The sequence below is a fragment of the Alligator mississippiensis genome, chromosome 9 (assembly GCF_030867095.1).
Source record: "Alligator mississippiensis isolate rAllMis1 chromosome 9, rAllMis1, whole genome shotgun sequence".
Classification (NCBI taxonomy): Eukaryota; Metazoa; Chordata; order Crocodylia; family Alligatoridae; genus Alligator; species Alligator mississippiensis.
Window position 1 is genome coordinate 7,940,030 of NC_081832.1, and position 13,085 is coordinate 7,953,114.

Genomic DNA, 13,085 nt, shown 5'->3' on the forward strand with positions numbered 1-13,085 from the left:
GGGCGGGCGCGGGGGGCGCATGCGCAGAGCACTCCACGTGCGGGCGGCGCGAGGTGCGCGGCCATGGCGGGGCGGGAGCGGCTGCGGGGCGAGCGGCCCGTGACCGTGCTGCACCTGTGCTGCTTCCTGTGGGCACTCTTCTCGCTCTGCCAAAACGTGGGGCTGCCTAACTCCCCGCGCCGCGACAGCGAGACCACCTACGGCGGCCGCTGGAAGTACCTCACCTTCCTCAACCAGGTGCGGCCGGCGGGGCGGGGCGGGGCGACCGTTATTGTGGGTGGGGCGACTTCCTGGGGGCGGGGCTGTGACCCGGGGCAGGGGGACCGTTATTGGGGGCGGGGCAACCATTATTGAGGGTGGGGCGGCGACCTGGGGCAGGAGGACCATTATTGGGGGCGGGGCTTTGACGGGCAGGGGGCAGGGGGACCGTTATTGGGGGCGGGGCTTTGATGGGCAGGGGGACCGTTATTGGGGGCGGGGCTTTGACGGGCAGGGGGCAGGGGGACCGTTATTGGGGCGGGGCAACCATTATTGAGGGCGGGGCCGTGACCTGGAGCAGGGGGACCGTTATTGTGGGCGGGGCAACCATTGAGGGCAGGGCTGTGACCTGGGGCAGGGGGACTGTTACTGGGGGCGGAGCCGTGATGTGTGGCAGGGGGACTGTTATTGGGGCAGGGCAAACTTTATTGAAGGTGGGGCTGTGACCCAGGGCAGGGGGACCATTATTGAGGGTGGGGCAGTGACCTGGGGCAGGGGGACCGTTATTAGGGGCGGGGCAATCATTATTGAGGGTGGGGCTGTGATCTAGGGCAGGGGGACCATTATTGAGGGTGGGGCAGTGACCTGGGGCAGGGGGACCGTTATTGTGGGCGGGGCAACCATTGAGGGCAGGGCTGTGACCTGGGGCAGGGGGACTGTTACTGGGGGCGGAGCCGTGATGTATGGCAGGGGGACTGTTATTGGGGCGGGGCAACCTTTATTGAGGGTGGGGCAGTGACCTGGGGCAGGGGGACCGTTATTAGGGGCGGGGCAATCATTATTGAGGGTGGGGCTGTGACCCAGGGCAGGGGGACCATTATTGAGGGTGGGGCAGTGACCTGGGGCAGGGGGACCGTTATTGGGGGCGGGGCCGTGACCCGGGGCAGGGGGACCGTTATTGGGGGCGGGGCCATGACCTGGGGCAGGGGGACCATTATTGGGGGCGGGGCCGTGGCGCAGGACCCAGCGGGCACAGAGGTGGAGAGGAGGGGAGGGGAGTGGGCTGTGACACGCGTGTCCCGCAGATCCTGCAGACGGTGCTGTTTGGGCTGTGCACGCTCATGGATGCAGTGCACATGTTCCTGCCGACCCGGCAGAGGAGCATCTCCCGGCTACTGCCCCTGAAGGACTTCATCTTCTCCGTGCTGGTCTTTCCCGTTGGCCTGGTAGGTGGTTGCTTGGCCCAGTCGGGGCCCACTCCAGTAACTTGGGGAAGGCCTGGCTGGCAGAAGTGGCCCAGGCGAAGGCCGCGATGCCTGTGGCACCGCCTTGCTGGGTTGGACCCCAGGAGAGGGGCCTGTCTGGCCCCACCGCAAGCGCTGCTGCCCCTTTGCTCTTTGGGCATCGTGGAAAATGGCTGATAAGTGCCAGTCGTCCCTGAGCTCCATCGGGGTCTTCGGTACGTCGGGCCTCGCAGGCCCAGTCTGGGTTGAGCTGCCAGACCACACGTCGGCCACGTGGTGGGTTTGATGTCTTTGAGGGATGAGATCCAGAAAGGAGCCTCGGGTGGGAGTTTGCATCTAAACTTCAAGATCCAGGAATCCGCTGCCCATTTTGCCTCATCTAAGTTCTTGTTGTGAAATTTCCCTCAGAGATGTGGGTTTGCTGGAAAATTTTGAATTGGAAAAATTTCTGGAAAATTTCCCAGTGCCCTAAATAGAGCGTGATCTGATTTTAGCATGTTTATTTGACTTATATTTTGTAACACAGCTAAAAAAGTACCCCGTTAGTTTTATGTCCCAATAGCCACAAGTATTTGAACTGAAATATTTGATTAGGAAAAAAATTAAATACGGCCCACTTAATGTGGTTTAAATGTTATATTCAAACAAATTCAAAGCTGTATGTGGAAATAAATTATTTTTATTGGAATACTTGTAAAAATGTAAAGACAATACACAATAGCATGTACTTCCCTTACGTTGCTTGTTGACGTTTAAGAAAAAACCGAAGGCACTGAAAACTGTTGACACTAATTTTAGCACACCCAGAGAACTGTGCATGATATGAACTGTGCTTTGGTTTTGATTTGACCTGCACAGCCAGTTAGGTGAATTCATAACTTGATTTTTGGTTTGGGTTATGATGTGAGTGTATTTATCTTCCTGTTTACAAATCAATAAAACATATATATACTCTCTCACACACTTCCTAGGGATAATCACCTGAGAAACATTAATTAAACTTCGAAACAGCCAAGCTTGCCTAATATTGCATTGGTATCCATTCATTGTTACTAATGTATTTTATGAACAATTAATTTTTAGAAATAAAAAATTTCCCACGGAAAAATTAAGCACTGGAAAATTTTCTGTTTTGGAAAATTTTCCGCCCCACGTCTGACTGCCCTTGATGCCAAAACTTAGGCTTCTGTGCATATGCTGAAGCACCCAGGTCATCAGACGATCCTGACACGAGCAGGAGCAGCATCTCAGCTCTGCCTAAGCCTCCAGAGGCGTGATCCAGTCATCAAGGCATGGACAAGCAGGGTGACTGTGGCCACTTGGATTAAAACCGAGTGTTGCTGGTACTATCCACCTTGCAGACACATTCTCCAAGGTGGGTAGGGGCTGGGGATCTAGCCCACGGGTGCAGCATCCAGGGGTTTAAACCCATGGCTGCAGTTTCCTAGGAGATGCCTTAATGCCCTACAGACTGTGTGGTAGGCACCTGCCTCTTGAAGCTCGACCAGTGTGAGACTAAGAGTACAGGAACCATTGGTCCAGAAAGAGGGCAAACAAGGGAATGCAACTGTTACCTCGTTGTTAGGGTAGCTGGATACACATGGGATGGCACCTGGGATCTAGTTCCTGTTCCCTGGATTATTTCATTTTGTATCTGATAGCTGCAAAATAATGCCCATGCAATGGGTTTTTACTTAACTGAATGTCCTTTGTCCACAAGGCCTGGTGTTTTCTTGCATCTTGTAGAAAATGAAGATTTGGAGAAATACCTACATTTTAGAAAATAGTTTACAAACAGCTTATATATTTAATAAAGCATGGGATAACATGCTGCTGTAGCTCCTGTACTTGTCTTATTCTGCCAATCTTTGGGTTTATGTTTTAAACTGTTATTTAATTGCACTGTATTTTTATATCCCAAACAGACCCTTCCACGCTCTGAGTTCACACCAGCAAGTAACTTAATTTTGCTTTATTGTTTCATGTTCATGTCTTTCACTCCCATAAATGCTAATCAAAACACAGCCCAAATTGCCCACCTCCATCCTGTACTCAATTACACCATTCACAAAATTCCTATTGACCTTAGTGGGAGCCGGCTTGATGAAGATTTGAAGATTATCCACTAGTTCTTCAGTGAAACGATGATGTCCTCTGAATTTAATTTTTAAAAAGTATAGTCCTAACGCCTAGTTTTTCTTTTTAAAATAATCTACCTCCAAATAGACCATTTTGAAAAATATAAAACATTGGGTGCTAATAATTATCTATGTCAGTGGTTTTCCATGTTCATCTGACCCTGTCTGTAGGTTGACCCCATATTTTCAGGTTTAGTTTTAGGAAGAGAAATGCTTTTTCTCTGAACATAAATAATATCTACAGATGAAGTCCTTGAACTGGTGTTGCCCTTACAGAGTCCCACAGGAGAATCAAGTAGCCAAGAAAAGGACCCAAATGGCTTAATGTAGTAAAAGTACTAAAATAAAAACTGCACTGAAAAAAATTCTTAGTATTTTTATTGCATGCACAAATGCATTCTGAGTGCAGAAGTCAAGATCGCAGAGGCCTGATTATAGGTTGGCTGGCTCTGCATAAAAATTAAATGCAGGTTTTTATGCCTTTCTCCGAGGGGAAAAAGGTAGATATAAAGTCAGAACAATACAGTACTCTTGATTTACATGTAATTGTTTTTTTAGTTTGTAGCCATAACATTTTGGACCCTCTATGCATATGACAGAGAACTTGTATACCCAAAAGAGTTGGATGAGGTTAATCCATCTTGGCTTAATCATACTATGGTAAGTATATTAATTATTTTCTCTTAGGATCATTGAGTTTATCCTTAGGTACATATGTGTAGTCCTGTTATGTCTATGCATGAAGAAGTAACTTGGTAAGTTAGTGGATAAATATTTTCTTTATGTCGTGGTATTCAGGACTGTATTACTTGTAGATGTAAGGATTGTGAGAAAGCTACTGGCCATGTGAATATTCTGTAACTATCATCACTATAACTTATGGAGATTCATGAATGTAATAGTGGAAAAAGTTATGGAGACAAGGCTTTTTGTGCCTTAGTTGCATATCTGAATGCTCTTTAATGTTCACTGAATATTGTCCATCTTGTGCCATGGACCTTAGCGAGTGTGGATCCAGTCACTCTTACCCTGAATCAACAGTGGGCATCTTAACTTTGCTGAAAAAATCATTTGCTTTTTATTTCATCTTTATGTTGCCTTTGATTTCTGGAGAGTTGGCTACACGTTTTACAAAGTAGAGTATATTGATGAAAGGTGGAATATGTCACAAGTAAGTGTTTCATAGTCTTCTCTAACTAGTGAAATATTTTTTGCTCTTTTCAAGTTTTCACCAACTGTGTATCTGTGCTGTCTCACACTTGCATAATTTTTTTGGACATCTGTTGTTTTAATTTGCTATTTCTAGATCAAACTGTTGTATTTGGATTTAATTTTCAGCATACCACTATATTGCCACTACTACTTATAGAACTGGTTAGCTGTCCACATAAGTATCCGCATAAATTGAAGGGAATAATAGGACTCAGCATCTTTGGTTCTTCATACCTCACTTGGTAGGTAGTCATTATTTTTCAGAAATATAGTTTAAATTCCAAAATAATTCCTTATTCTTTTTGCTCTGTTACTCCTTCAACCCTTTACATTAGCTCTATTGCTTTTTAAAAAGCATGAAGAAAAATAACGAGTCTGTTACCCTCTATATGACTTGTTACATTTATTACATCTTTTTTAACTCTGAGCTCTTATTCGGAGTCCTTGTACTGCAATATAATATACAAATAGACAAAAGATAAAAATGCTTGCTGCCTTTGTATTTCTTTAGTTACAAGTGGGTTCTACTGCCCGCACCTTTGGTTTATGTCCATGCTCAGCTCCAAACGCCTGCTTGATTCTTGAGAGGGAGCTGCTGCAGGGCACTCTTTTGGCACACCTTGTACTGACTCTTATTATTTGGCCTTTTGAAGAGTGCTCTAGCTTCTCACTTCCATGTCAGAGACAGATTTGAACTATTCAATTTATCCATTGTTTAATTGCCATTTTTTGGCAAAACGTCTAAATCAGGGGTAGGCAATTATTTTGGGCAGAGGGCTGCTTACTGAGTTTTGGCAAGCCATCGAGGGCCACATGACAGGCAGCCAGGGGCAGATTAATATTAATTTTCTAAATTTGTTATGGGCCCTGTGGGCCGGATGGAATGTCCTGGCAGGTCGCATTTTCCCACCCTGATCTAAATAAATTGCTTATTTGGTGTGGTAGGAATCATTCAAAGGATATTTCACAAAATTAAGGTTGCAATGTCTGAATATATAAAATGAAATGTTCCATAAAATGTGTGTTTTTTTTCAGTGTAAGGTCACAGAAGGATAAACAATATGCAGGAGAGAGCGGTTGAGTTCAGTGGGACAGTGAAAGATGGCAGACTAGTGAAAAGATTCCAGTGCAGCAAAGCCAATAACATTTTAAAAGCCTATTTATTAGTTATAAGGGATGAATATATTAAGATGGCACCTGGATCTTTTAATTTGTTTTGAGTACATTTGATTTTAAAATTGTACGGCTTTCCCTCAAATTTGAGTAAGCCCTGGGCAAAATGTTCTTTACAATTTCCTCTGAATTTCCCATAGTCAATTTTATTTAAAAGTCCAGGTCCATTTGAAAATAGAGGCACACATATATAAAGCTTGCACCTGAACCGTATCTAGTCAAAATGTCACAAGTTTGGAAAATGACTAATCAGGGATCTTCAATCCAAATATTTACACCTTCCAGCATGAACTTTTAGAATAGCCTGGGTTGCCCAGAAGCCTAGGTAAATTGATAGACCTTGCGGATTTGCTCTGAATATTAACAGTTGAGTTGCTTTGGTTTAAAGGACTGCATTCTAAAGGTGAGGTCCCCTGAAAAAATGTCCTGTCACCAGCTCCCTTTCCTTCAGGAGAGCTCTACTCAACCTTCTGCACTAAATATGGTAATAATGCCAGAGAAGTGGCCTCTTAAAAACACAGATCCCAAACCAGTTCAGATATTAAAACTCACAGTCAACACTGCTCTAAATCCTCTCTGGAAAGCAAGAGGCAGCTCATTCTGATCCTAGAGTACTAATATCCTTGTTGCTTCAGTTTCTAGTTGCTTAAAGATGTAGCTCTAGGTGGGATACAGTGCAGTAGTCTAATATTAAAAGAGCAGATATTAGAGTAGCAAATCACAGTCAAAAGATATCATTGGCATACTTAGACTGAAGATAGAAAAAGGTCTTCTCAGGGACTGCTGCAGTATAATTACAGCATTTGATAACACACCTTAACATAACACACTCCATATGTTTATTTCATGCATTATTGCCTGAATTTTGCAACACAAAAAAGCTGAGAACTAAACAATAACTATAATGCCATATTCAGCTGGATTTATTACTTTGTATCAGAGTATTCTTTCTACAGTAATGGCCTGCAGAGGCCTAGAAGCTCTCCCATGTTTCCTTGCCAGTACTGCTTTCTAACTCTGCTTCCACCGCTCCCTACCTGACAGAATAGGAAGGGTCAATTCCCAAACCTCTGTTTGGATAACATGGGGATATACAGAAGGAAGCAATTTTTTTGTGTAGAAGCTCTGTAGCATTCTCCTGCTTGTGGAACTTTCAGTTCTTTTTGGCATCATGGCTGATGGAAATAAGGACTCACTCAGGGATGATGTACAGAGAGTGCAGAGCTAGAAACTGAAAAAATTCATTGACTCAGTAGCAACGTTTAATTAACTGCACCCGTAAGACCCTTTGGCAGCTTGGTGAATGAGCCTTTTGTAATACTGTGTTGTTCTATAAGGCCTGTAAATTGCAGTATTTTGAAGTGTTGGGGTTTTTGGTTTTTTTTATTTTTACATCCAATAAAATAGACAAACACTTGTAACATTTCTGTAACTGTTTATTTTTAAACTCATTTGTAGATGTGTAATCAGTTCTCTCAGCCATGCAGTTTATAAAAACAATGCGTTTGTTATCTCTTTTGCTATCCAGCATTCACATTGCACTAACAGTTTGAGTTTCTCCCTCCTGTTGCCTACGCTCCTCACATTAGTGTATAAACGCTTCAGTTGCTTCTCATTTACCACACTCATGTCTCCTAGTCCAGAGGTTCCCAACCCCCGGGCTGCAACCCAATACCAGGCCATGAAGGGTTGGCTGCCAGTCTGCAGGATGGTTGGCTGCTTCTTCCAGTCCGCAGTTTGCCAGACCACTGTCTGAAAAGGTTGGGAACCACTGTCCTAGTCGCATTAGAGACAGTCCTTTGTCCAAGTCTGTCTGCCAAACTCTCTGTCCCCGTAAACTTAGTACTTTCATAGATTCATAGATGTTAGGGGCGGAAGGGACCTCAATAGATCATCAAGTCCGACCCCCTGCATAAGCAGGAAAGAGTGCTGAGTCTAGATGACCCCAGCTAGATACTCATCTAACCTCCTTGAAGACCCCCAGGGTAGGGGAGAGCACCACCTCCCTTGGGAGCCCGTTCCAGACCTTGGCCACTCGAACTGTGAAGAAGTTCTTCCTTATGTCCAGTCTAAATCTGCTCTCTGCTAGCTTGCGGCCATTGTTTCTTGTGACCCCCGGGGGCGCCTTGGTGAATAAATCCTCACCAATTCCCTTCTGTGCCCCCGTGATGAACTTATAGGCAGCCACAAGGTCGCCTCTCAACCTTCTCTTGCGGAGGCTGAAAAGGTCCAGTTTCTCTAGTCTCTCCTCGTAGGGCTTGGTCTGCAGGCCCTTGACCATACGGGTTGCCCTTCGCTGTACCCTCTCCAGGTTATCCGCATCCTTCTTGAAGTGTGGCGCCCAGAATTGCACGCAGTACTCCAACTGCGGTCTGACCAACGCCCTATAGAGGGGAAGTATCACCTCCCTGGACCTATTTGTCATGCATCTGCTGATGCACGATAAAGTGCCATTGGCTTTTCTGATGTCTTCGTCACACTGCTGGCTCATGTTCATCTTGGAGTCCACTAGGACTCCAAGATCCTGTTCCACCTCTGTGCCACCCAGCAGGTCATTCCCTGGGCTGTAGGTGTGCTGGACATTTTTCCTCCCTAGGTGCAGCACTTTGCATTTCTCCTTGTTGAACTGCATCCTGTTGTTTTCTGCCCACTTGTCCAACCTATCCAGGTCTGCCTGCAGCTGTTCCCTGCCCTCTGGCGTGTCCACTTCTCCCCATAGCTTTGTGTCATCTGCAAACTTGGACAGAGTACATTTCACTCCCTCGTCCAAGTCACTGATGAAGACATTAAAGAGTATCGGTCCAAGGACCGAGCCCTGCGGGACCCCACTGCCCACACCCTTCCAGGTCGAGACCGACCCATCCACCACGACTCTTTGGGTGCGACCCTCTAGCCAATTTGCCACCCACCGGACTGTGCAGTCATCCACATCACAGCCTCTTAACTTGTTCACCAGTATGGGGTGGGATACCGTATCGAAGGCCTTCCTGAAGTCTAAGTATACGACATCCACCCCTCCTCCTGCGTCCAGGCGTTTCGTAACCTGGTCATAGAAAGAGACTAGATTGGTCAGGCACGATCTGCCCGCCACAAACCCATGCTGGTTTCCCCTCAACATAATTTGCCCTGCCGGGCTCTCACAAATGTGAGCCTTGATAATTTTTTCAAAGACTTTACCAAGGATGGAGGTGAGACTGACTGGCCTATAGTTGCCCGGGTCCTCCTTCCTCCCCTTTTTGAAAATGGGGACCACGTTAGCCCTTTTCCAGTCCTCCGGGACCTGGCCCGTGCGCCACGAGCATTTGAATATTCCCGCCAGTGGCTCTGCAATGATGTCGGCCAGTGCCTTCAGCACCCTCGGATGGAGCTCATCCGGGCCTGCCGACTTAAAGGCATCCAGTTCTTCCAAGTGACTCTGCACCACCTCAGGATCTACGTATGGAAGTCTGGCGCCTTGCTGCTGCCTCTCTACAACCCCAGTGAGAGACCTGTCGTGCCCCTCACTTAGGAACACTGAGGCAAAGAACTCGTTGAGGAGTTCAGCCTTGTCCCCCCTGTCCGTCACCAATTGTTTCTGCCCATTTAGCAGCGGTCCTATTCCTCCCTGGGCCTTCCTTTTACTCCCAATATATCTAAAAAACAATTTCTTGTTGTCCTTTACTTGGGTTGCCATCCTCAGCTCCATGGTAGCTTTGGCCCGCCTAACTGCCTCCCTACAAGCACGAGCAGAGGAGGTATATTCATCTTTAGTGATCTCACCCTGTTTCCACTTTTTATGTGCTCCCCTTTTGGCTACTTTGTTGCTCCTTGCTGTCCATCTGGCCTACCCTCTGCCAGTCCTTCACGTATTCCCAGTCACCTGATTTTTGTATAGCTGTATATTAAAACTAGGGGGTGTGGAGGGAGAGGCTACGTCACACTTTCCAACTTTATATTTTTAGCTTAAACCTATTGTTTGCATTTATCGGCCTGGATCATGGAAGTGCCCCAGGGATGTAGGAGGAGGCCATGTGTTGAGAAGAGTCCTCTTAACTTGAATGCCTCCAAGTGAGCGAACATCCAAAATGTTCCACTGTCATCTGTCCTTGGACTGTTTTGATATTCATTCATTATCCTGTCATACATTTGCCTTCTCTCTCTAAGAAAGAAAGCAAGACATCTGTCTTCTTTCTTCCACCGAAGATCACCTGAACCTCCATTACTAGTTTGATGTAATCATCCTTGATCTGTTCCAGCAGAAATTTGGTGGCATCAAACTCAATGGTTTTTTCTCCATCACCATCAGAATGCTTTTCAGACCAATCCATATCTCATATCCTTGCTCTCGGCAGATATCACACCTCCCAGTTCTCTGGATTTACTCTCTTCATAGGACTTGGTTGTTTTTTTCTTTCTTTATTAATGTTTCCCTAACAGGAGTCCCCAGGTCACAGACCTACTTTTCTTCGCATTTTCTTTCAGTTCTCTCTACAGATCAGCCTTCCTTCTCTTTCTCATCTTCTGCTTATTGTTCTCATTACTCCTCACGCTCTGGTGTCCTTTGTTCCTTCCTCTGTTCTTACAAGACTAGATGCTTGCTCTTTTTTTTTTTCTTGTCCACCCAGTATGGCAAATCTAGTATTTGGCTCTTCTTCCCACACTAGTTGGATTCTTCCTCTAGCTTTTCCTCAGTCACATGCTTCCATATGACTGAGTCAGTCTTGTCTCTAGAAATCTGCTCTCCAGGTACTCTGGTTGACTGGATGTCTGCAAACTGATACCCTTGTAGTATCTTCTCCCCACCATAATGTCTCTGTTCCTCTGGTGCTTGGATCTTCTCTTCCGCATGTGTAACAGTCTCATGGCAGGCAAGTGGGGCATCTGTATTAAAAAAAACAACAAAAACAAAACGGGGCATTATAGCTTCTATTAAACAGCAAAGATTTCCAGTGTAGTAGCTGTTATTTCAGAACAGTGCATCATTTACATGACAAGGCAGTATGCACTCTAAGTGTTGATACATGTAAAAAGAAAACCACAAGCAAACATATTTGGTCAGACTGTAAAATTCCCTGTATGGCACCTATTTGTAACTGGCATGGCTCATTACTTGTCTAACCTCATTCCAGTGAAAAAGTGTAAGTTACTTTATGCAACTGCTACTCATTATACATAGGATCGTAGGAAGGGATCACAGCAGCAGAATCAGTAATGACCTCCATTTAGGCTCCGTTTTTTAACACTAGCAGTAAATTCATGCAGTTGGTGCCACTCTAGCATTTAGAGACTTCAGTTGGTCACCTGTGAGAGAACATGACGATTGCTATCACTTTTCAGGAACTTGTTCTAGGTAAACTTGAAAATGTAGAAGATTCAGCTGGCATTGCAGGAGACAGGGAAAAGTCAAAACTTTGACACTAGCCACACAGTTCTGGGTAATGTCATGTAAATGCTTCCATTAATTTTACCCATCAATGTTTCGTGTGTACATAGCTTCCATCAGCACCTGCTCAAGGATAACGTGCTTCTGCATCCACTTATCTCTCTTGTTTCCAACATTGTTTGTCACTTTGCATATTGCCTCGGTAGCCATAATCGGTTATCTTTCTTACCTGTATGTAAAAAAAGATAAACCTCATTAAATAATTTTATAACAAACTCCCATTTTCTAAACATGTTATCTGTGGCTGTTGGAGGATTTGAAATAATTATTACTGTTAATAAATGATGATACAATTCTCACGAGACTTCCGTCAAAGATCTCAAAACACTCTGCAAGCACTAGTCTTCTTCCACTCCACTAATGGAGTCCTAGCCCATAAATAGGACCCTTAGATGCTACAATAATGCTTATAATAAAAATAATCCTAACAATTACCATAAGCAAAAACAAATCCAAGTAATACTTTTTATTATCTGCAGATTTGTAATAGTTTTTAAAAATGTTTGTTTGAAAAGAACTAATTTGCCTAATGCTCTTCTGCACTTAAAAAGGAATAAAACTTGAGATTTTCCACATATCTTTAGAAATAAACAAAGGTAGCTTTGTAATCATAAGAAAAATGTGTTCTGTTTATTTCTAGTTATGTCTTTAATTCTGTTTTGTTTATTTTAGGATAATATGGGTAAATCACGCCTCTGGGATTTGGGTGTACCCAATTTTAGAAGTGCTAGGCAGAGCTGGAAAGGCACTGCTTTTTTTCACTTGCTACTTAGAAATGGTAGGCTTCTACTTCCTTGGGGACAAGCTAACAAAGTTGTTATGGGGTAAGTAATGTAGGTTTTTTTCATGGTTACTAGTTTATAAAATGGGGAAAAGGGCAGAACGCCACCAGCAGTGAAAGCATGCAGCAGTGAAATCTTGTTTTGACCTTTTCCTCACCCTTTTAGTCAGCATAGAGCTTCTTCATCTGTATCTGTAAACATAAATGCCTTTAATGATTGAACTTGAAGCGTAATAACTTTGTAAGAAAGTACTGGCTGTTGCAAGAGATTTTTCACAGGTTAAATGAAATTATGCGGGTGTCAAAAGTGCAAATGAGTGCAGTAGCCTTAGTTTGGGTAACACGGAACCATCTGATAACTTGGTACAGACCTCCAGGACTAGAAAGCTGAGACCAGTGAGTTCCAGAACTGGTACCACAAGCCAAGAGTGAAATGTCCACTCTAGTTCATTTGTTCCTCTTTTTCAGGTGAGACCCACAAACATAAGAAGTAAGCATAGAGAGATGCTGGAAAACAGGTCGTACAGTGCAAATATATTTATGAATGTATCACATTTTAATCAAGATAAAATATTTATATTATCTGACACTGTTTTTAAAGAAGTTTTTTCAGCTTTAGTATTCAATGCAGTAAAAACGTGTATACAGAAAACAAGCAATCTGTAAGGAGAAGCTGGGAGGCGGGGCAACGATTTGGTACTGGGATATTAAATCTAACCAAATCCCACTTCATGATATAGAAAATTGGTTTTACATAAATATAGCCATGTGTCTGTGTGTGTACAGAAGTGTGCACATTGGGCCACAAGTATATGGTTCTGGCTAGCCTTAGCCTTTCAGTCTCAAAAATGCTAACATTTTCCCCGTGCACCAGGCTGAAGGACTTATTTGGACAACTAGTGACATAGGACCTATGT

At 44.4% G+C, this 13,085-nt stretch overlaps 1 protein-coding gene across 1 annotated transcript; it reads left to right on the plus strand.

The window, feature by feature from the left end:
* The first annotated feature begins 15 nt into the window (after positions 1–15).
* LOC102561415 (androgen-induced gene 1 protein) lies at positions 16–12,717 on the plus strand. The gene is made up of 6 exons (XM_014609747.3): positions 16–237; positions 1,284–1,424; positions 4,139–4,240; positions 4,919–5,034; positions 12,060–12,211; positions 12,637–12,717. Exons 1-6 carry the CDS (start codon positions 64–66, stop codon positions 12,660–12,662), a joined length of 711 nt encoding a protein of 236 aa, XP_014465233.1. The 5' UTR covers positions 16–63; the 3' UTR covers positions 12,663–12,717.
* The last annotated feature ends 368 nt before the right edge of the window (positions 12,718–13,085 follow it).